Consider the following 24780-nt stretch of genomic DNA (forward strand, 5'->3'; position numbering starts at 1 on the left):
AAAGCATGAGCTGATCCACATTCTCAGTGTATTTAAGAAAAAAAATGCAATCTTTGGTAGCTAAAAACACAGTAAAAATAACAGCATAGAAGATGGAGCAGCACTGAAGCTGTGTTTTAATCTTATAACAAAAAACCTAGGTAGAAAAACATAAACACATTCTTTTGAAAAAGTGGCTTACCTGCATAGTATAATTCACCCCAGCTTTTATTAGGTGTTTGATTAATTCTGCAGAATGCTGGAAATGAACTTTTGCTGCAAGAAATCATGATATTTGAAGGAAATATGTTTATAAGGATCAGAACATTTTATGTCATATTTTTCAAAGACATTAAGTCTTTTACTTTATGTATATTACACATTTAAAAGACATATATCTGGCTTTAACTAGGAAGCCAGTATATACAATAATGATAAAAATTTGAGCTTTACATTAGTTAAAAAGCTAAAACAGGGTCTATATTATTAAGTCTCTACTTATTGTACAGGTGTTACTTAGATTTACATCATTCACTGTTATTCATCAATTTCAGTTGTTCACACTTTATACCATTATAGCAATTTTAACAGTAAATGCTTATCTGGGTAATAATTCAGCAAACTAGTTACTATTCTTTTGTGAGGATTACCACGGCCCAATTTCAGTTAGACAGCAACATTCTGTTTTATTTTAAATTTGAAAAGAATACTGCATGTTGAGAAAAGAAAGTACACGTCTCATTATTCAAAGGCTAAATATTTAATGCAGATCATGCTGGTTTCTCCTGTTTCCTTCCAGCTTCTTTCTGCCTGAAACTAAGGTCGAAATCTCTGAAATGAGCACTGCAGCAGGCCGGGGTTGAGTGGCAGCACTGGCCCTAACTAGCTTTGAAAACCTGGTGGATCACTCAGATCTCTGGATAACAGTTGGCTCACAGGCTGCCTCAGCTATTTACTCCTATACTACATACATCTTCACATTTTTGTAAATACCTTTTAAGCTAGCATTTTCAAACTGTATTGGTAAAACTGGTACAGGTTTATCAATAATTTAGGAACCTTCACTGCTTTAACTCTATGATACTGATTAATACTACTACATAGCAGACAATATAGGCTTTCTTTTCAACATCTTGGACAATGACCATGTTCTCTCTTTAGAAGTTTATGACTTGCTATATAAATTTAAGCTACTAAAAATGCTAATGAATAGAAGCAATAACTGAGGTGAAATGATCTTCATAATGCTCATTTGTTTACTGTAGGAAAACATTTTGGAAAGGACTCCATCATTGCTTGTTGTGGATACAGCTGCAAAGATAAATGTATTAATGGATTTTCAAAATGGATTATCTTCCTGCTTAGTTTCTAGTGCAAAGCCTGTTCATATTTGTCATTTGTCCCCTTCCTAAAACTAAATAGGGACATTAAGGTCAAATTGACTGAGTTAACTGATTTGCTGGTAATTTTTGAAGAAAATACTCATGATGGTTTATTGTAGTGTCATTGACCGAACCACCAGGTACATATGGGGGTGTGTGTATAGTGTATGCATGAGTGTGTATGTGTGCACATATTCGTGTGCATGTGCAAAGATATAGGTGCATTTCCTTTAACATGGTGGCATTTCATCAGATGGATGAAGCACCAGACCCATGACTGAGTCAGATAGGAAAAATGATTTACCTTAATAGCTGCAACATATTGACAGAGGAACTTGAATAGCACTAATATATCCTACAGTGAATGCTAGGTGTAAAATTATTTAATCTTGAATATAGTTCTTTCCTACAACTGAAGCTTCAGAGCACAATAGGCAAGAGTCTCAATGTCAGATTGAAATCTTCCTTCTATGAATCAGTAGTTGTGTGGTTTTCATCAAGTTATATAATTACTTATTTTCCCAATTTGTTAAATCAGAAAAATAGAAATACCTATAGTATTTTTGTGGAAAATAATTTAATATTCAAAGCTTTTGGCACACATGGCGACATATAGTCTGCACTTAATAATTGCTACTTGTTATGATTATTAATATACATCTTCTATCTTAATATCTTACAGCAAAATTCTAATGTCCTTCAAAATGTTTGTGTTCTCTTTCATTATTGTTTACCCAGAACAGGTAAGATATCATCTATGGTATATTTTAAAGGTTTCAAAGTAGTTTTAGATTTTCAGAAGTGTTACGCAGACAGTACCAAGAGTTCTCTATATCCCTTATCGAGTTTCCCCTGTTGTTAAGATTTTACATTATTATGGCACACTTGTCACAAGTTGGAAGCATTTAGACATCATGTCTTTTTGACCTCTGTTGGTCTGTCAGAATTTGTCAGACTTTCTTTGTTTTTGATGATTTTGACAGTTCTGAGGAGTATTGACTTATTTGGTAGACTGCCTTTTATTTGGGTTTGTCTGATTTTTTTCTCATTGTTAGACTGGGGTTATGTTGTTTTATTTCTTGGACTAGGGAGTGGATGTAGAGTGCCATTCTCATGAAATCACATCAAGGGCACACACTATCATTGTGAATTGTCACTGTGGATGTTAACATTGACCACTTGGCTGAATGGTATTTGTTAGTTTCTATGCTTAAAGTTACTCTTTCTCCAAACCCCATAATCACTAGTTTCAACCCACTCCAAAGTGGAGAAGGAGGAGAGTTAAGTTTGCCTATTTGAGGGAGAGGGAATACTTACATAAATTATTCAGAATTCTAGCTCAGGAAGAAAGAGATTTGTCTCATCTTGTCCCCCATTTAACTATTTACCTATTTACATATATATATGTATGTGTTTATATATATAAACACACATATATGAGACATATATAGTCCCATATATGCCTCAGTACAGTATATTTTATATACATTATATATATATAAATGTCTCATATACTGAACTGAATACTGATTTAACATTGGCCTGACATGCTTGAAAGTTAAACTCTAGACCTGCTATGATCTTTGCTGTAACATCTTTTTGGCTATATACTTTGCAAAATAGAGTAAAAATACTGAGACAGGACAGAGTGAACTAACAAAAACAAGTTCAAGATTCAGGGAATTGACTCAAGGCTTTGACTGTTTTTGCTCAATTGCTAGGTAACCTTAAATAAATTATTTTCCTCCTTGAAATTGATTTTTCTCATCTATGAATGGGAAGATAAAATATCTGGCCCTCTGTTGTAAAGTTTTACACAGAATAATAAAATATAATTTTTTTGAGTCCTGAACAATTTGTGTAAATATAAAATGATATTATTTATTACTGGTAATATCAGTCACATACATCTCCAATATTTAATGTGATAAAAAATGAGAGTTGATATGAAAGATTTTGTTTTAACTTTTTAAGTGCATAGCCTCTTCAGAATTTCATATCAGTGCTGGTAACTTCTTCCTATCTTGATGTTTTAGTTCATTTTCCTTTTGAAGTATATTGAATAACAACATAGTAGTGGTCACTAGCCTCATGTGATTATTTAAATTTAAATTAATTTTAATTAATTAAAATTAAAAATCCATTTTCTTAATCATTCTAAACACATCTCAAGTGCTTATGAACCATATGTGGCCAGTGGCTACTGTGTTCAACAGCAATGATTAAACATTTCTATTATGCAGGACATTGATTGTTCAGTGCTGCCACTGAAGCTCATAACTTCCTCTATTCTTAGTCCTGATTTCCTTCTCCCCACTTCCCATCATAAATCAGATTTTGTGCAACTCTGCTCTCTTCTTCAGTTGGTTTATAGGAACCCCATAAGCAAGTCTTTGGATGTACCCCTTTGCTCAAGTTCAAACACCATCAATGACTAGCAGCAAATATAGTACTTACTGTCAGCAGTCCCATGAATTATTAATATATTTTCTTCTTTTAAGCCATGGATATTATGTAACACACTTGATGCCTATTAAAAAACAAACAGAAAAATCTTTGTACTTAGACCTATGTAATTTTGCATTTTGACTGAGTTTTTAGAACGAAAATACTCTTCTTTCTTCATTATTTTTAAATAGTTACCTGGTATGTGCTTTCTTCTTTCGATGGCATGCCAAGGTATCTTTCAGAGAAAGCTGAGGCTGTGACCCAAGAAAAGAGAAATTTAAGAACAAACTGGAAACCACTGGAATAGAATATTTAATTATTTATTTTTTACATTTCACATTTAACTTTTATGCTCCAGTAAAACTGAATGAATCAGAGAAAAGAAAAACAGCTGAAAACATCTCTGATAACACATAAGTGAGTTCAATTGAGCTTCTTGGCATTAGGACTTTTTTTTCTACAAATCAATGTGTTATATTAGGTCATTCTATAGGAAGTACTCACCATACAACTTCAGGTCTGTGATGGGTGCAATCACTGATCCACATTTAAAAAGCTTTTCATCTGATTTTAAAATCATCGATGCAACATAGCCACCATACCCCTGAAAAAATATACACGTATCAATTATTCCTGGAGATAATTTTAGCTTTGATCACTTTGTTTGCTAATATGCACATCAGAATATCTCCTATCCCAAATGTGAACAAAGACTATATACTAAGGTCACTTTGTACAGATAAAATTTTTGATAAGAGTTTACACTTTTATACAATGAGTTGTTTTAATAATTTTAGGTAAAATACAAAATCACCAACTGTCAAAGCTCTGCTCTTTGATTTCATAACAAATATCACCAAAGCACCCCAAACAATTTTAACCTAGGTAAACTCAGTACTTATTAAATCATGTATCATTTGGGAAAAATCAGATATTATATTTAGAATCATTTAATATTAATGATAGTTATGTAGATTTAAGAAGGGAGAATTAAATATTTTGAATCCATCCTCATAAATATAGATTCTGCTGTAAACTTCATACAATTAAATATTTGAAGGAAAGATATGTTAAATAATGTTGCTAATTAGATGAGTTGTGTTATTGTTTAAATTTAATTTAAAAATATCCTCTTGCAGTGTTTTGAGTTAATTTAATTATATATTCCTAACAAATGAATCAAGATGTTTAGTTTTCTGTTGCAGCCCATGAGCTTGCCAGAAAAATTTCACTGGAGACTTTAACAATTACAGTAACAGTAGCCTAAGGGAATGACATACTGGTTTATCTATTCATTTTAGAAAGTAAGTTTAAACTGTGTCTAGGCAATGTTCTTCATCTTGCTGGACATTATAGTATGCTAGGAGGTATTAAAAAATATTAACACCCAAGCTTTAGCACCAGAAATTCTGAAGTGATTCATCTATGATAAAGTCTACTTTTGAAAGATTTCCAGATGAATCTAGTATGGTTTACTGCTATAGGAATATGCCATTCTCACCAAACACATGAGATAATACATACAGAATTGTGTATGCTTATTTGGAGCATCATTTAAATATTGGTACATAAAAGTCCAAAATGAAGTCAGACATTACCAAAGTGACAGAGAACTTATGTAAAGAGTAGCAGAATATTCCACTCCAAAGTATTCCACTGTGGCATATAGATTATTTTGAGCTCAGAGGTACATAAAAAACAGCCAATTCAGGGAGAACCTTTCTCTGAACTCCCCTAAAGGCAGATCATCTAACAAGCACTCAATTGTCATAGGTCCCTTCCCCAGGATTTACATAATCCAGGGAGGACTGACTCTTGGGAATAGAAGTCAACAACCAACCCAGAAAAAAATGATCACAAATTGCATCTCCTATTCATTCTGCTAAGGTCCCATTCATCTTGTGTAACAAGCATTTATCTCTCCTAAAAGGCCCACATCTATTCTCTTATTTCCCTATTAAGTTGGTAATTTAAACCTGAATTCTAAGCCACCTCACAGAGCTATTCATTTTGCCCTGGATATCTCCCCTGTAGACAGGAGTTATATATGTCAATAAACATGTTTTCATTTTTCTCTTTTTAATCTGTTTTTTTAATACACACAGTCCTCAGCCAAGAACTTAGAAGAGTACAGGGAAAATTAATTTTTATACCCTACATATATCAATTCTGTATGGGAATATTCACCTAGTACCCAGAAGTTTGAGCAAATCTTCCCCAACAATTAGGAGATAAGTGAAATAAAATTATCTTTTATAGTGTAATTTTTATATAAAGTCATCAAGAAATTCTTTGCTCAATCTCATTAAGAGAGACAAAAATAACCTTTGATTAGCAAAACTTAAAAGTAACAGGCTTAATTTTCCTAACACATCTAAAGAAAGAAGTGGAGGGGAGAAAAACAATTTCCTTCTACCCTTCTGAGTTCTTGGTTGAAATGCCTTGTAATAGACAAATCAATAAAAGAAAAACAAACAGGAGTTTATTACATGTGTACCTCAGGTACACATTAGAAATAACCAGATAAACTGAGTAATTCTGTGAGGTAGCTCAAGACACCACCTTAAATACTACCTTCAACTAAACAAAAATGTACAAGGAGGTCTATTACATGAGGTTACCCAGAAAAGAACCATAAACAAGGCTTGTTATACACACTGAAGTCAGTGCCTTCTCCATTACTAAGAGTCTCCTATGATTTTAGAGTCATCCTTCTCTTTCTGATACAGAGAGACACACAAATGGAGACTGCCTTTATAAATGTAAATGTCTCATAAAAAGGTGATTTCAACTCTGAGTAAAACTGTCTGTTGTTTCTTAAATTAATCAGCTCAAAATAATTTTTCTGCCAAAGAGGCATATTCTGTTGTGGCATATTCTGTTCCCCTTCAGAAGTATGAAAGGGGCATGGTGAATCATGCAAATTAAGTAAATAAATAGTATAGAGTGAAAGCATGCTGAGCCCTTAAAATTTCTGTCCCTAGAATGAGAATTTTTAGTGTATTGTTTCTACTTCTTTAAAATAGAGATGAGACAAAGGTGTCACATTCAAATTATTTCAAGTATTTCCCACAGAGTAATACTATTCCCATTGTGAGAAATGCATTTTAGATTATTACAACTTAGGTAATAACTTTTCTGGTTCTAATTCCACAAATGCCAAAGCAAACTTCAACTGATTATATATTTCATATATATATATATGATATATGTATATCATGTATATCATATATATCATATATCATTTATTTATTATATATATGACTACTTTGAGAGAATAGCTGAGTATTCTAACCCTCAGAACAACTGTATTATCACATATATAAATAATGTAAATTAATAAATTGGCATTATGTTTTTTCCCTCAGTTTAACGTGATTCCTAGAGGTTAATTATCTCCAGGACTAAGAATATGGTGCCCTCTAAGGCCCTGGCTGGTGTAGCTCAGTGGATTGAGCATGGGCTGCAAACCAAAGTGTCTCAGGTTGAAAGAGAAGCAGATCCTAGAAGAATGCTTCTCAACTTGAATGTCCATTCAAAGTACTTGGGAATCTTGTTAAAATAAATATTCTAATTTAGTAGGTCTGGTGTGGGCCCCAATATTTGATATTTTTAGAAACTCCTAGGGCATACCTATGCTGCTGGCCCGCAGTTTGAATAGCAAGTTCTTTTTTTTTTACATTTTTTTAAAAGATTTTATTTATTTATTTTTAGAGAGGGAAGGGAGGGAGATAGAGAGAGAGAGAAACATCAATGTGTGGTTGCTGGGGTTATGGCCTGCAACCCAGGCATGTACCCTGGCTGGGAATTGAACCTGCGACATTTTGGTTTGCAGCCCATGCTCAATCCACTGAGCTACGCCAGCCAGGGCTGGAATAGCAAGTTCTTACAGCATAATAACATAGTAAAGAACAAACCAGAACATCTTCCTAGCTTTAGTGAGCATTCCCTAGACCAGTGGACCTTTAAAAATATATCAATACCCTTGAAAATAATTCAATCTATGAAAATGGGCTGTGGAGCTCTCTGTGTGATTCTAAAGTGAAAGTAGGGTTATAAATCATTGCTGCTACACATGGAGCTGTATTTTACTATTTTTTTAATATGAAATTTTGATATTAATGAAGCTAAATACTCTTTAAAACAATGATAGTGAAAGCTGTTGAATATTATTTTCTCTGTGCCATTTAAGAACCTAATCCAAAATGCTGCTTTAATTTAATTTATTTTAGAGACATGACTTCTATTTTTAAATGAAAATCAATACTGGTATTAATTAGAATAAATTAAATTTTTGCTCACCTTCCTCACCACCATTTCATATTTATTCACTGAATGCAAAAGTGAATAATAGAAATGTTTCTGGAAAATATATCCCAGAAGAGGGTAAGCTAGATATAAAGATAGTGATTTTAATTCTGAAAACACTTCAGATCTATCAGAAAGATGCCAAAACTGGTCGACATCGTATTGATCCCCAACCTTTTTGACACCAGCGACCAGTTTCGTAGAAGACAATTTTTCCATGGACTGGGAGTGGGAGTGTTTTCAGGATGATTCAATCACAGTATATTCAAGCTTGCCTCCTGTTCTGTGGCTCCTGTCATAATAGGCCATGCATCCTTACAAGTCCATGGCCTAGAGGTTGGGGACCCCTGAGTTAGAGAATGTTTCCAATTTCATTTAAATAAAAAATAATCAATACTATAGTCTGTTCTGTTTCAACTGTGCTGCTTTTATACTGGTTGCTCAATGATCATATTTTTCCATTCATTACAATTATTATGTCTATTCTATTTGCAAAGCATTTTTGTATTATTTATATAATTTTAACAACTTTATTTTATTTTTATAAAATATTGCTTACCTATAGAGCACTTATAAAATATTGAAATGAAATTGAATTTAAAAAGCCAAAGTTTCCTATGCTGGCTGAAGTTTTTATCTTCTCTTTTCCTCTAATAGCCATGAGATAGTTTTAAAATGCAATGTGTTTATTAATCATTGCTTTCCTGGTGTTTATAAGCTTAACATTACAACAAGCAAAAAAGTCGGAAAGAGTATTTTCTAAATATATATATATATATATATATATATATATATTATTTCACACAAATGACATTCTTAGAAATACTATCATTCTATTTTTTAATCAGCTTGCATGGCTGGAGAGCATAGATTAGAACTGCTTTCCAATTCTTAAAGTTTGAACGAGAACAAATTACATGCAAAACAAAAAATATTGACCAGTTTTTTGCAGTTTACTCTTTAAGCATTATGAAGATCAACAGTGAAATGTACTGCAGAACATTTAGTTTCTACTAGCAAAATTAATTATACTGGAAGGAGTTAGTTAGAGGTAGATGCAGATATACATGTAGATGTAGATGTAGATATAGATGTAGACAGAGATGCAGATGCAGATGCAGATGTACTAGATGTAGATGTAGGTAAAGATGTAGATAAACAGACCATTAAAAATAAATTTTAGATCAAAAAGACAAAAAATAATAACTGGTATTTCAATCAAATATTGCTGAATATCAAGAAAGAAGTTGATCAAAGATGGTGAATTCCTGGCCCTAGTGCTGACATTTGCCCACCTTTCCCAGTAATTATAACTGACTATAATTAATTATAATCAATTTCTTTCAGGGTTTTCCAAACGTTCTCTTTCCTGAAGCTGGCATCTACACAAGACTGTTCTCTTTGCCCTCTATTTGCTGAATAATTTTTACCATCCAGCTCATGTTTCACTTTCTCCATGAGGTTGTTTACAACCTTGTGAACTTGTTCTAAATATCCATAGCAGTAACTGTTTGTACTACTCATTTGGTCCTTTGTGCCTGTTTATGTGTACAGTAAGTACAGTGCTGAAATACATAAGCCTTAAGTCATTTGTAACTTATTACATACATCAGGACCATTAAGTACTGAAATGTTCTCCACTCTGTGCTTTTTTGTGAGGATAGAGTAAAAAATAATATAACATAAAATTTACTATTTTACCACTTTTCTTTTTTATTTAATCTTTACTGCATTTTTTTCACTTACCATTTAGTCTCCTTATACCTCCTGCCCCCAGCAATCACCACACTGTTATCTTAACCACTTTTAAATGCATAGTTCAGCAGCATCAAGTGTATTCACATTGTGTAAAACTAGTATCCAGGAACATTTTTATCTTGTGAATCTGAAATTCTAAGCCCATTAAATACTGCTCTTCTTTTCTTCCACCCAGTTTCCCAGGCCCTGACAACCATATTTAACTCTCTGTCCCCATGAACTTGACTACTCTGGTGCCTCACATAAGGGGAACCACACAGTATCTGTCCCTCTGCACCTGGCTCATTTCACTTACTACAATGTCCTCACTGCACAATCTCTTCCATGGTCTTCCATGTTGGAGCACAGGACAAGGTTTCACTACATGCACATTTTAAAGTCTCTGGAGGTCCATTTCTTTGAAATGATTACCTTCTTAGATATCTTTGTGTTTTTTCCTGCTAATACCCTTACCATTAACGATGGTCTTTCATTTATTTATTTGCTTGCATTTATGTTGTGGTAACATTGTTCACAAGTATTTTTATTGACACCTTGAATATTACTAGTGGCTAGAATTAAATACAGCAAACAGTGGTGCACTGCAGATATTCGAGTTAATTAGGGAAGACTGGGAGTAAATGGTGCTGATTTACATTTTGCTCATTTGTTAAGTATCTTTTTATGTACCTATTGTCAGTGTACACTACCAAAATATATGCCCCATAAAAATTACCAGTTATGTCATGTCACATGTCTCTCAGTTCACTTACATATAGTAGAAAATATTTCATATTTAAATCTATAAGCACCAAGAGTTTGCTTCATCTCAAACAGTACAAGATCTTCTTCCATCCATCTTTCTGTCCTTATAGTGTCTAGCCCAGTGATATATATAAACTAAGTGTTTAATAAATATCTACATGAGGTTGATTTTATTACCCTAAAATGGTATTGAACATGAAATAAAAATTATTACAATAAGAAATAAATACTGTGCAGAAAACACAGAGGACATAACTATGCACGTGGTCATCTTTCAGTTGCTAAGCCATGTTAGATTTCCTAATAGACTTGCTCTTCCTGCTGTGCCTTAAGTGATTTCTATGACTGGCTCCCTTTGATTATTTATGTCTCAGTTTAAATATCACTTAATCAGAGGGCCCACTAAATCTAATGACATTGGCCTTTCCTGCAGTTAATTTTTATCCATTGATTTTTTAATATTTTTATAAGACTCTACCATATGAAACTATTTTTCATTTATTTGTTTGCCATCACTTTTCCTCTAGAAGGTAAGCTTCATGAAAAGAGATCCCTTTTTTGCCCTGTTATTCTAACAGTAGGCATTAATTAGATACTCAACAAATAGTTGTTGAATTAATAAATTATTGAATGCATATATTTTAAAGAATAATACAGATAATTTATAGCAAGATGAGGAAACTAATTACACACACACAAACACAATATTTCTACTATTTACCTTTCCAAAAATGCTTAATCTTTTGGAGTCAATGTATGGCAGCTTCAGTAAAAATCTGCAATGAAAAAGAAAAAAGAACTACAGTTATATCTCTTTAGTTAAACACACATGGGAATTCTTTCTTGGTGCGCACACACACACAACACAAGGCAAACCAGAAATACTTTTGGGGTTGCAGCTCTATTCATATATTAGGGTCACAAATTTCAAAATCTTGCTAGTTGAGTGATGGTCCAGTAGTTTAGATATCACCTGGCAACTTGTTAGCAAATGCATATTCTTGGATCTCGTTTCAGACCCACTGAATGAATGTCTACATTTTAATAATATTCTCACCAATTTCTACATACCGTTTCAAAGAACCTACTAGATTTCTCAGGCCACACTTTTATGCCACTATGGTAATGGTAACTGTGAAATCTCAGAAATTGTTAATTAACTAGGGGAATAATAGCCATTGTGGATTATGTTAAATAAATAATATAGTGGTATAATAAAGATCTATTTCATTTTCATAAATCCAAAGTGAACTCTAATTCCACAGAAGAAGTATGATAATTCTTTTCTTATGGCGCTAAGAGAGAAAGGTACTTGAAAAATATGCAATACTGTCTTATCACTAAAATACAAATCTCTTAGCATCAGTCATATTATATATGATATACTTAACTCCTGTCACAATAGGAAAAACAATAAAAATATGTGCAGCCACTTACTTCACAGCTGCTATTTGGTCCTTCACTTCCACTGAACCTAACCTTTGATGGATCTCCTGTAAAATTTTCAGGCCCTGAAATCCACTTCCTCTGCCATCAAATCGTGCAATGATGATGTTATCTGTGTCAACAAGTACTGAATCCCAGTCAATACGGAACTTATCTGTAACCTGCTGGCTTCCTGGTTCTTCATCCCTGCAACACCGACACATTGGACCAAAACAAGAACAATTGAAACTTTGGAAGAAATTTTGGCTTTCACCCTTATTACTTAACAAAAATTATTAAAAAGAGGTATGGTGGCTATTAATTAGTTCTATTAATTCTTGATGATAACTTCAAACATTAAATTCCATTTTCCCTTTGAAATTTTTAAATGAAAATTTCTCTGAATAAAATGAAAATGCAAAACTAGATTTAAAATTGTGTATAAGAGAGTAATTTAACTCATTTTTTCCAAATGGAATAAACAAGGAAAAATACATGCATTTTCCATTGGCCTTTCTATAGAATGATCATCAAGTTTACATTAAAGCTCCTACTTCATTGTGTTTCTTCCAGACAGTGTTTTAGGAATGTCTTTCAAATGGCATACAAGGGCTAATGATTCTGATAGAGGGCAGAATCAGTTATGGAATCTCAGCAATAATAATTTAACAAGAAATGTACAACCTAAACAATGTCAGACTCAAAAAGAAAAACTACACTCATGGTGCCTAAATTTTTGTTGTTATTGTTGCTGTGGTGGGGGTGGAATTTGCACTGAGAAGAATTTAAACAGTGAAGAAATCTCTTTTTCATCACTAAAACTGACAGCAGGAAAAGAAAGCAGAGATACATAAGTTTGAAAAATTTGGAAGTTAAAAGTAAAGAAGGACTCAAATTATAAAGCATGAATGTTCTCTAAGGAAAAGGTGATAACATTTTAAATTGTCCAGTGGTATTTAATATTTTATTTGCCAAATATAAAATAGGTAAAACAATAAAATAAAATAAAGCAGACACTCATAAAATCATACAGATTATCTACATCCAAACCTTAGTATGAGCACACTGTCAGTGATCCATGTGATAGCTTTGAAGAGCATCAAAACATCTAACTCTCTGAAAAGATTTCCATTTTTAGTTGGACTACATACCAGGTATCTTTACCCTATTCAGTCTCGTATAAAGACGTCAATCAAACTCTTTTGCCTTCATATTTATGCAAATGTGTTACCTAGTAGCACTACTACACAAACAAGTTCTTAGGTTACCACACTTGTAAAGGAAAACAACTCTTGGGAGTAAATGGAACTGAGCAGATACAGCAGTTGTTTGGGACCAGTGAGTTAAATAAAGGAGGAAGAAGTAGGAAACAGGGCGAAACTTTGGACAACTATAATTTATGGAATGCTGTTATGGACTGAATTGTGTCTCCCAAAATGTATGTGTGGAAACTCTAATGTCCTTTACCTTAGAATGTGATTATATTTGGAGACAGTTTCTTAAAAAATGTGTCCCTTAGGGTGGGCCCTAATCCAATCTGATTAGGCCACAGGAAGAGCCCCCAAGGGCATGCATGCACAGAGAAAAGACTGTGAAGAGACAGCAAAAGGGCAATCATCTGCAAACTAAGAAACCAAACTTGCTGACAACTTGATCTTGGATTTCTAACCTCCAAAACTATGAGAAAATACATTTATGTTGTTTAAAATAGCCAGTCTGTGATATTTCGTTCTTAGCGCTAGCCCTGTTGAGGTTGTGGCTGATCTGAGATATACAAACAAACTCTTTTTTAAATATCGTTACATACGTTGTGTGCATAGGTTCAAGGTCATGACTTGCTGTGCATTTGTACATGACTAATGTGAAGCCATAACATTTAAGCTGTCAATTTTGTTATAACATGTGTTTCATAAGGTTGTATTGTATTTGATAGTAAATTGTATGTGAAATATACTGCAAACTCTGAAGTCAGTGTTAGTGCAGTTGTTTTCTTCACAAACTTCGAAGTCAGTGTTGTGTGTGTGTTTTTTGCATTTACCATTGAAAATGGCTGGAAAAATATATCAATTCAATAATTCAAGAGATGTTGAAGATGTTCAGCTAATGTTACTGAGTTGCTTATCAAACTATTTTTACAAGTGCTGTGAAAAGTGTTTATGCCTTGAGTATAGCAATATTGTCTGCGATGACTGTTACAAATGTTTTGCAAAGCCACCTTATTGAAGATTGTGATTAATTAATGTTAAAGGCATTTTTGGTTATATTTTTATCCATGTCCAAGTTTCTGTTACTTGAGAACAAAAATTGTTATTCTATATATTTTTATATTTCTTTGCTTAATAATTTCTAGATTATAACTTAAAATAAATAAAAATTGTGCATTTTATTATATAAATATTATAAATACACATTTGAGGTATTTTTATTTTTATTTTTTGCATTTTGGCATATACTAATAATGAATATATCTCTCAGATACATATAACATACACTTTAATATTTTTGACCATGACCTCTGTAGGGTAGAAAACTCACATAAGTATTTTCTGTTTTCCAAGTACTTAAGAGTTCTTGAGATTATTACCTTATTACTATACACTACCAACATTTATTTAACCTTTTAAAAAAGAAAGTTACCTGTTCCATAGTTTATTACATGTAGTATGTAGGATTCTGACACCATAAATAAGGAAAGTGTGCTATGGAAGTTATTTAATCACAACCTGCCCTCGCCCCACGCCCCACATTCACTCCTAAATCACAGTGGTGATCCTGTGTTCAAAATCCAAATCTGCTTTGTCCTTCCATAGTGTTTACAATCTTAGCTCTCTTTTTAAATTTAATTTTTAATTTTTAATTTTATTTTAGTTTTGGCAACCTTAGCTCTGCTCAGTTTGTTTGGAATTCTTCCCACACATACCCACATCCTTTAACATTGAATTCTAATTGCCTATTTCACAGTGAAGTCTGGAATTGTTTTTTTTTTTTCCCCAGTCTCCGAGGTGACAGTGATATAACCTGCTTACCATTGAGAGATAGCATGAATCACTATGCCTAGCATAGTTTCTGGTACACAGAGAACACAGCAAATGCTTGTTGCACTAGACCCTTTCAGAGAAAGGTGTTTAAAGTGGAAAGCCCTTAAAAAGCATTGAGTTTAAATAGTGACACTATATTTTAAAGCCTGTATATTTATTGCAAATATTAGAAAGCAAGGCATGATTCCCTGAAGACAAGATACAAGGATTAATTTCACTTTTTAAGCTGGGTAAAAATATCACAATTTGAGGCCTAATGTCACTCTGACTATAAGCAATATACTAAAACTCTAAGACTCAGTTTCCTTATTTTTAACAATAGTAAATTTCTGTTTTTGTCTCTCTCAAAGAATTTTGCAAACATTAAATAGCATATTTGAAAATATTTTATGAAATACAGCACAGTAAGTAATGTAAAAGCATTGTTAGATTCATCAAACAGTAAGAACTGTTATTACTTTTTTGTTGGAAGTCACTCTTGCTATACTGAGCATATTTCCTTACAGGTCAAACTAAAGAATTATATAAAGGATTTTGGCCAGTTGTGCAGAAATTAAACTGGAAAATATTTACAGATAAAGATACTGTGCCATGTCATATAACCCATTATGTCAGAAGGACTTCCATTTTCTGGATGGACTAATGATATTTAAATACAAGAAAATTAAAAAGTTAATCAGATCTTTTGTAGTGATTATGACAGTGTTGTTAATTATTAAGACATAATTGTCCAAATTTAACCACTGGCAGCAGCTCTAAGATAATGCAAATGTTTTGTTAATCTGGAAGACATGACCCATTGCATTGTTCACAGCTATTTTAGGAATTCACAACTAAGTTAAGTTTAGACAAAATGTAAGTAGTCACAGACACTTTATGGCAGGAAAATAAATCATTTTAAAATATTTATAATAAGGCACATTCTTAAACTTTTATGATCAATGAACAGTTGCCAATTTTTTTAAACAAAAGCCTTCAATCCTTTATTCATACTTGCAAAACCCACATAAAGCATTACAATTTCACTCCTTTGCTCTTTTCTCTAAATTGTCATTTTTTAAGTTTTATTCATTTTTTAAAGATTTTATTTATTTAGAGAGAAGGGAAGGGAAGGAGGGAGAGAGAGACATCAATGTGTGGTTGTCTTTCACACGCCCCCTACTGGGGACCTTACCTGCAACCCAGGCATGTGCCCTGACTGGGAATCGCACTGGTGATACTTTGGTTCGCAGGCCAGCACTCAATCCACTGTGCCACGCTAGCCAGGACTCTAAACTGCCATTTCTAACTTCAACCTTGTCTTCATGATGTTTCAATGTCAGAGCAAAATATTATCTTAACACATTACCAGCCAATGATTTTAACACATTTCTCTGTCTAGTTGGGTTTGCTGTCCTTTCATGTTTTTCTTATATAATACAGGTTTCCTTATATATATTATATAATATATAATATTTCAAGGTGAGTTATAAGAGAACATGAATTACGGTGCTAATGTGACCATTAAAAGGACTAGCCCAAACACTTGCAGCAACAGGGTGGAGATTATAAATATGGTATAGAACAAAAAATATCAGATTATTTTTCCTACAAATAGCAAGAAGAAAATACTATTTATTAGGTGAGGTAGAGATAGCAAGATGTTTAGTAGTAGAGATGACTATAAGGCATGTACTATAGAGCATGTCACCTTCCACACAATAAATTGGTAACAAAACTCATGTGTATATTGGCCAAATACACTTTGTAAGCTTCAATTCTCTTTTTCTCTGAGTTTCTCCCTAACCTTTTTTTCCTACATTATTTTGCTTTAGTATTTTGTTTCAGAAACCCATGGGGACCCATAGAATGGAGGGTTGAGAATGGGAATGTGCAATTTGGTTGAAAGTTGTGAAAAGAACAGCTCTATCTTTTTTAAGCATTGGAAACGCCACTGTGATATGAAACTTGACTATTTCCTAACATAGGCAGTGAAATTGAATTAAGATGGTAAACTTTTCTTAGAAGTTAAGATATTCAAGAGCACAGTCCTTGTCTATTTCTGTACCTTCAACACTGAACATGTTTGTATGAGTGAAGAGTTCAGAATGTGAACATTTAATAAAATGAAGAAAAAAAATAGATGAGTAAAGTGCACAATATCTAATAGATCATTAAAATAACCAAACAAACCACCTTTTATGATATAAAAGAATATCATCTAAACTACAGCTTAATATAAGAGACTTGTTCAGATTACATATTTGGTCAGATTCACAAAATGGTATTTGATTTCATGAAAAGAGGGTTGAATTTAGGTTCAGAAGTCATAGGTTTGAGTCCTGATTTTATTGCCAGTATGCTGAGTTCCCTTCAGCAATTATATGTTCCTTTTATCTTCATTTTTTGTTTTCATTATTAAGTTTACAATGTGTTGTAAATAGTTAAGATTCTGATCAGTTCATTTTAGAAAGTTTTTTCCTAACCAGTAAAATTGTAATGAAAATAAATAGAACAAAATTCCATGAATGATCTATTGCATGGCATTATTTTTTATTCTTACATGGAAGCCTTTTCTAAACTGCCATATTATAGTGTGGATGAACCTTAAGGACATTATACTAAGTGAAATAAACTGGTCACAAAAGGACAAACACTGTTATTCCACTTATATGAAGTACCTACAGTAGCCAAATTATGGAGACCAAGAGCAGAACGGAGGGTGTCAGGGGCTGTGGGTAGGGAACAGAGAGTCATTGCTTAATGGGAACATGTTTTCTATTTGGGAAGATGAGATTCTGGGTGGCGGTGATGGTTGCACAACAAGGTGACTGTACTTAATGCCACTGAACTAGATACTTAAAAGTAGTTTAGATGGTAAATTTATGTTCTCTGCATTTTACCACAACAAAACAATTTTAAAAATACAAGAAATAAAAAATAAAAATAAAATTTCAATTCTGAGAGTTGCATATCTCTGTCCATTGGAAAGTGGAAGGAAGGAACATAGACTCGATTAATAATCAATATCCATTCTTTGCTCTTTCTAGGCCTAGAATAGATTGACTTCAGCTTCACAAGTGCTAGATTAGGGCTAGAGTCATTGAGAACAAAGAGTTGTAATTTTATTTCAGATATATTAAACTCAAAGAAGAGTGTGAAAGGAAGGGTGAAGAACATAATGGAAGGCAAGGTAAGAGCCACATCACACTACATTCTTAAGGAAAATCAATGGTCAGCACTTCTGATGTTGTTCTTTAGAACATATTCATTTCACCATAGAACATGAGTTTGACATAAGACAGTGGTAGCCTTAAACAGCATTTGTCTTGCTTTAGTCAAGTAAATTAGGAAATTTACCTTATAAAAATGTATAAGCAGAGATCATTTAGTTTGAACATATGTACATCTAAAGCCTAATGAAGATATACACATTAGTTAAGGGCATTTTAGGCCAATTCCTTCTCTTTATTTCTCATTTTACTAACCTAAGATTTCTTCTCATGGGTGACTTGTCTTACACACAGACTGGCAGAATGAGTTTTCTCATATATTTACTACACCAAATGAGATGTAACATTATTTTTCCTGTCAGAGAACTGTTTCTTGTCCATATCCCTATCTTCTTCCATTAGAAATATCTAATTTTTGGCTGACCTACTTTTTCTTCTGAGTTATAACTGGGGAAGTTATGGTCAAGGTTATTTATATCTCTACCCAAGACCTTATCTTACAGTTCCTAAGCCTGGGTTTCTAGTGGTGATTATGACAAGGCCTACCTAATAATACATCAAAATTTATGCTTATTGACTAAATTCTCAAATTGTATTACTCTCCATCACTTGTGTTCACATATGTGTATTCATAAATCTTGTCCATGTTAAACTTTTTAGAAAAATTGCCTGTGTTAATGGCCTGAACTTTATAGGTATGTGGTGGTGTCATTGTGGGTGCAGGTGATATATTGATAAAACCACATTGACTTATGCACCTTTAAATGAGTCATCTTGTTTATGCTTAAGTTTGCTTATTTTTGCTATTTAACATGGTAACAATAGTGTTCACCTAGTAGAGTTATAGCAAGGATTAAATTAAATAATATATATAAATTGCTTATCAAACGTATGGTTCTTATTAGGTTTCAGATATTAACTCAGTTCTAGTTAATGCTATGAAACTTGACCTATTCATCTTCCATTTTCCTATTAGAAGCAGAGCTCCCAAATTTGACCAACCCTAGGCAGCCCTACATTAATAATTCCTGAGCTTTTATATAACAATAGCCATTTACTTTTTAATTTGGCATAACCCAAGCAAAGGACAATTCAATTGCATTAAATTTTTTCCACTTTTCACAGTGTGTGGGTCTTTAAGTTAATTTAGAATGAAGAGTAGCATTTATGTATTTCTATCCTTTTGTTTGTGTACTTGATTTCTTTACACACATAGTCATGTGTAAAGCATATTGCATTTGAGCATAATTTATGTGACTCTATATTTGTAAGTTCTTTCTTCTTCTGCTTCCACAGATATATACTTATTCCAGCACCATCAAAGCAAGAGAATTCTATCCTAAAATACCTCCTAGATTATAGAAGTTGTCACAGAATTTAGGCCTTCTTTTTGAGGCATTTTTTAAATGTTTTCTTTATATTCAAAAATTGCTCAGACAAATTAATTTTTTTTCCTGATCAGAATTTGGATCCCTGGGCACTTTACATTAATAAAATTGAATCTTTTTAAATCCTTTCTCTACTCTTCTTCTAAATTCTCCCTCTTTCCTCCTTCTACTTTTAATAGGATAGCCTTCTGCATATCAGGGTCAATTTCTATCTACTAAAGACATTCTTTCTGTTTTTGTTCTTTTGGTTTCTTTTGAATAGGAGACAGAGATTGTATCCTTAGAGTTATACAAAAACTGCATAACTAATTGAAAACCAAATAATAAAAAGCTTATCAGAACACAGACTAAATACTGAACAGCATGGATATTAAGAAGCCAGCTATAAAATTCAAAAAGGGATTGTTAGTATTAGCCACACAAAATTAACCTCAGATACACATTTTAGCACATGGAAATAGCAGAAGAGAACCAATAGAAAGGGGCTAAGGAATAGCTCCCAGACAGAAATTGTACAATAAAAGGGGAAGAAGCACCACCACCCTTTGATCACCTCTGCTATCGAAGTCCTACTACATTAATTCTTATCCATGGGCCAATTTCCATTTAGAATAATTTTAACACAGTGAGTGAGGAGGTAGAAAAAGAAAAGGGTTTAATGATCTTTACTTTCAGAGGCTGAGAATGGTTATGTAAGCAGGCAGTATTGGGTAATAAAAAGAACATAATTTTTTAATCCCCCTTGAAAATAATAGAGGTTATAGGCATAGGATTATGTGTAATGTAAACATAGCATGAAGTATTACTAGAACTTTTCCAGTTGAAAACAAAATTAAGGTACTAGAAGACTGTGTAACAAATGCAGAGGAATGATTGAGAAGCTGGTATTTCCCAGGAGGAAAAAAAAGCATTTTTTAAAAAATATCTAGAACATCTGGGTGAAGTCAGATGAAGACAAAGAAGAAGGAAACAGATGAAGACTTTTGTATGTTGTGTTAGGGAATGTGAATTTCTAATCATTGGAGAAAAAAATGAGAGGATTTTAGCTAGGAAAATCTCATTTTCAGATATGAATCTCACAAAGTTTAACCTAGCAGCAGAGTGGAAAAGCAACTGAAAATACAGGATAAAAAATAAACCATAACCAAAGGGATATGGGGAGAGAGTCATTAGAGAGCAGGTTGGCAGATTAGAATTGCATCATCCAGATATGATGGCTGCCTGGAATGGTATTTGAAGAAGAAGAGTGTAGATCTTGAACAACCCCAGAGGTCCAAAGATCAAGGCAAGACACTATGATCCCATGGCATAAAGTTATTCACAATTTTCAACAATACCTATATTGTTTTTGAAAGGGAAGCCTGTGTATGAAAACCATGTGGATGTTATCTTGACAATTGGAGATGAGTGGCTATTGATTTCATTCATTAGGAAATTCTATAGGAAAAAGATGACAGCTCAATGTCATCAATATGGCCAAGTTGTAGGATTTTGATATGAATACCATTGATTGAGTGATGAAATATCTAGAGAAAAATGAATAATGATCTCCAGTTAGAACTGCAATAGTAACGATGTTCACCTGGTTTCTCTACATCATCCATTTATTCCCTCCACATATATTTGTGGAGTGACTCTTATGGCAAAAGCTTGTTGCTATAAAAAAGTACATGATTAATTGGGTATTTAATATATAGAATACATAAATAATGATTTTAACATTTCTATTTTCTTAAGCTTTGAAATATTCCATAAGCTAATCCATTAACAATTTTTCTAAACAGTCACACATAGCCTGTAGGTTTTCCTTCATAAACATTGGTCCATAATGTAGTGGGAATCAGAAATTCTGTAAATGACATTTAAAACCATTCTCACAAATATTTGGGTAAAATGGCAATGTGACTCATGTGGTTTAAAATATATGGACAGCTTTCAGATAGAAGGTTATATGAGTATAGTTGTACAGAAAGGCATGAATATAGGATTGTAATAGGATAATATAGATGATCTAATGAGGTGAGTGGAAATCAGCTTCAGTAAGATAAGACTTGATGGATAATCAAGAATTCATTAGACTTTCAAGAAAGTTGAATTCAAGGATAGGGAAGAAGGTCAAAGGACAAGCTAGAGTACACTGCATTCCATAAACCAATTGTTGAACAGTCACTGTCTCCCTGACTTAGACCTTTATCAAGTGTGGCAGATATAAGTTAAACATAAAAGAGTAGAAAATGGAAAACATATGATGATTCCTTGGCCCTGAATGAAACTTCCCAGCTCAACAGTGCTTTTCTGAATGGTTACAGCAAACAAAGAAATAAACAACCTTTATCTTTAATAACAGCACATATGCCTAAACTGCTTCCTGCCAGGGTCTAGACATTTAGATTTATAGTTATGTATTTATCAAATAAGCATGTATAACTGTAGGTTATCTCGCATAATCTTCAGTATTGCACTATTAACAAAATTACATGTTAGTCAATAGGTTTTCATAAGGCTCCTCTACATGTGCTTAGGCATTGGGGGTATATCCTTAACTAATCTAAAAGATTTCAAGATTCTTGTCATCTTTCTGTCTCTTTACAGCCATTAATACAGCTTCTGACACATAAAAGCAACATGTAAATGTGCATTGCATTAAATTATATACACATGAGTAGAAAATAAGAATAAAATAAACAATAACAGTTCAAGGTAATAAGTGCTAAAATGAATATAAGTGTATATCCATTTCATGCATATAAATGTATAAAGATGAATATGGACTGTTGGGTCCTGGAGACTCCCTGTAATGTTAAACAGAAAGACTGGAAACAGACAAGTAGGCATCTGGAAGGAAAACAGAAGTAGGAAAGGAAAAGGGGGTCACTACCTCATAGAGACCACTAGTAATAGAAACCACTGAGATACATTCATAGTGGCAATGCTCCTTGGGTTGTCTATTACAGTAAAATGTCCTGTTGCCATTGATTCACTAGCCTGTTCAATACTGTGAAGTTAGTTTTGGGTTTCAGGTAACATGGACACAGAAGGGTACTCAGAGGGCCATTTCTTCTGAAGTTCAACAATGAATATTTAACAGAAAGGACTTTGCTAATTGCCAGTGGTCACTTCTTCAAGGGCAATCTTCCTTCCAGCTACTCAGGTATTTGCTGCAGCCTGTCTCCCACTCATGTATTTATTTTGGAGTTTCCTGGTTATAAACCCACCTGTGTATGTGACATCAGAGGCTGGTTCTCTTGGGAACTAGATGCACTGCACAGAATAGCATTAAAGTACAGACACCAAAATCACAAAATCATCTCTTAGCCTCATTTAAATAAGAATCACTTTATTATTCTTTACTAATTGACCATTTATGGAAAAAAATCAATTATCATTATTTTCTTTTGTAGGGTCAGAAATCCACTTGTCACTGAAAATATGGTTTAACCTTAGGAGAAAAATGCCTTTAAATTATAAGCAACCTAAATAAACAGTTACAAAACACTTCACACTTAAGCCATTCTGACACATAAAGATTTCCAAGCATAAAGATTTTAGAAATGATCATGCAGTTTAAGACAATAGGTCATTTCTTAAAATTTTTAAAAATCTTCTGTTTAGTTTTTTAAAGGCTTTATTTGTTTATTTTTAGAGAGGAAGTGAAGTACAGAAGGAGAAAAACAAACGTGTGGCTGCCTCTCACATGCCCCCTACTGGGGACCTGGCTGGCAACCCAAGCATGTGCCCTGACTGGGAATCAAACTGGTGACTCCTTGCTTCACAGGCCAGCACTCAATCCACTGAGCCACACCAGCTAGGTTCAGTTTAGTTTTGTAAGTCATGTTCTGCTAAACTGAGAATTTACATCTGAAAACCAAGGGGTTTAGATAAAGTACATTAATATTTACTATAATCAGCTTATAGAAACTAATGAACTAATACTTACTTTCATCAACAAAAAACTAACAAAGTAAATTCTGTAGACCTGACAAAATTATTTTATATGTTTTAGTAATGAATGTCTATTAAATAACTTTATGGATGATAATTTTATATTACACATAAATACTAAAAATACTACTAATAATAATTATGGTTATAATGATTATAGTTACAATTTATTAATACTGAGCAGAAGTGTTTATACTCTACCAAACACTATGGCAACAGGTTTAAATAAATTATGCCATGTTATTATCTCCCATTTATTTATAAGGGAATGGAAGATATTGGAAAATCTTTGAACTATGATTTGAATACAGGCGTACCTGACTCTTAAGCCAGTACCTTTACTCAACCATTTTGGCTCTAAAGAGGACCTGAATACCTCTTCTAATAAGAGAAATTGAGTCTTGTGCTAGTTTTTACATTCCCCTTACAAACTAAAAATTACCCACATCAAAGCACAAATCTAATGCCAGAACACACCAGTTGGCTTCTCTGAGCCCAGGCTGCAGAGAATCTGGAGCTCTTGTCTCCTTTTTCTCCCAGCTGTGATGCTGCTCTGGAGCCCTCTGATATGTTAGAGCAAGGATGCCTAGTAGGGTTCCTTTCCCTGAGAAACCATATTTTTTAGTGAATGTAAAGAACAATCCTTTTTTCCCAAGGCAGCCATGACTGAAACAGAAAATGAGGGTGATTTTTTTCTTTTTGTGTCTTATTTTTAGGCTCTAACTATGTCCTCAATATATTAGACATGTAACTCAACAGGAATTGAGTACAACTAGGTGAAAGAGAAGAGACAAAAGAAGAAGTTAAGATGAAAAAGAACACATACGAACTTGCCCAGAGAGATTCCAGGAGCTTTGGGGACCTTCTGGGTATTAAGGACAAAGGAGAAAAGTCTGATCTTAAGAAACAAAATGAGGCTAAGGGACTATAGGTAGGAATAAATACTAGACTAAGGGAAAATATTATGAATTGAATATTTCACATTATTTGACTTATTAAAATGAAGTGGAGGATTGCTTCTACTTATTAAAATACCTAAATAAAATCAATATAATCTATATAAAAGAATGAATTAATCACATTAAGTATAATAATCATGTATACCAGGTAATTCATATGATGTATTTTATTTAATTTAAAAGCAACCTTTAGATAT

General features: G+C 33.1%; 1 protein-coding gene across 4 annotated transcripts in view; it reads right to left on the bottom strand.

The window, feature by feature from the left end:
- Positions 1-24780, bottom strand: part of DPP10 (dipeptidyl peptidase like 10) — a 715620-nt gene that overhangs the window by 3151 nt on the left and 687689 nt on the right. For all 4 annotated transcript variants that reach the window (XM_045826271.1, XM_045826270.1, XM_045826272.1 and 1 more), the window contains 6 exons: positions 12057-12251; positions 11341-11395; positions 4314-4413; positions 4005-4063; positions 3819-3891; positions 182-255 (listed from right to left, as the gene is read on the bottom strand). In XM_045826271.1, the coding sequence (XP_045682227.1) occupies positions 182-255; positions 3819-3891; positions 4005-4063; positions 4314-4413; positions 11341-11395; positions 12057-12251 (556 nt within the window). The remainder of the gene's footprint in view (positions 1-181; positions 256-3818; positions 3892-4004; positions 4064-4313; positions 4414-11340; positions 11396-12056; positions 12252-24780) is intronic.

Source organism: Phyllostomus hastatus, unplaced genomic scaffold (genome assembly GCF_019186645.2).
Source record: "Phyllostomus hastatus isolate PE091 unplaced genomic scaffold, TTU_PhHast_1.1 phas_scaffold_60, whole genome shotgun sequence".
NCBI classification, from domain to species: Eukaryota; Metazoa; Chordata; class Mammalia; order Chiroptera; family Phyllostomidae; genus Phyllostomus; species Phyllostomus hastatus.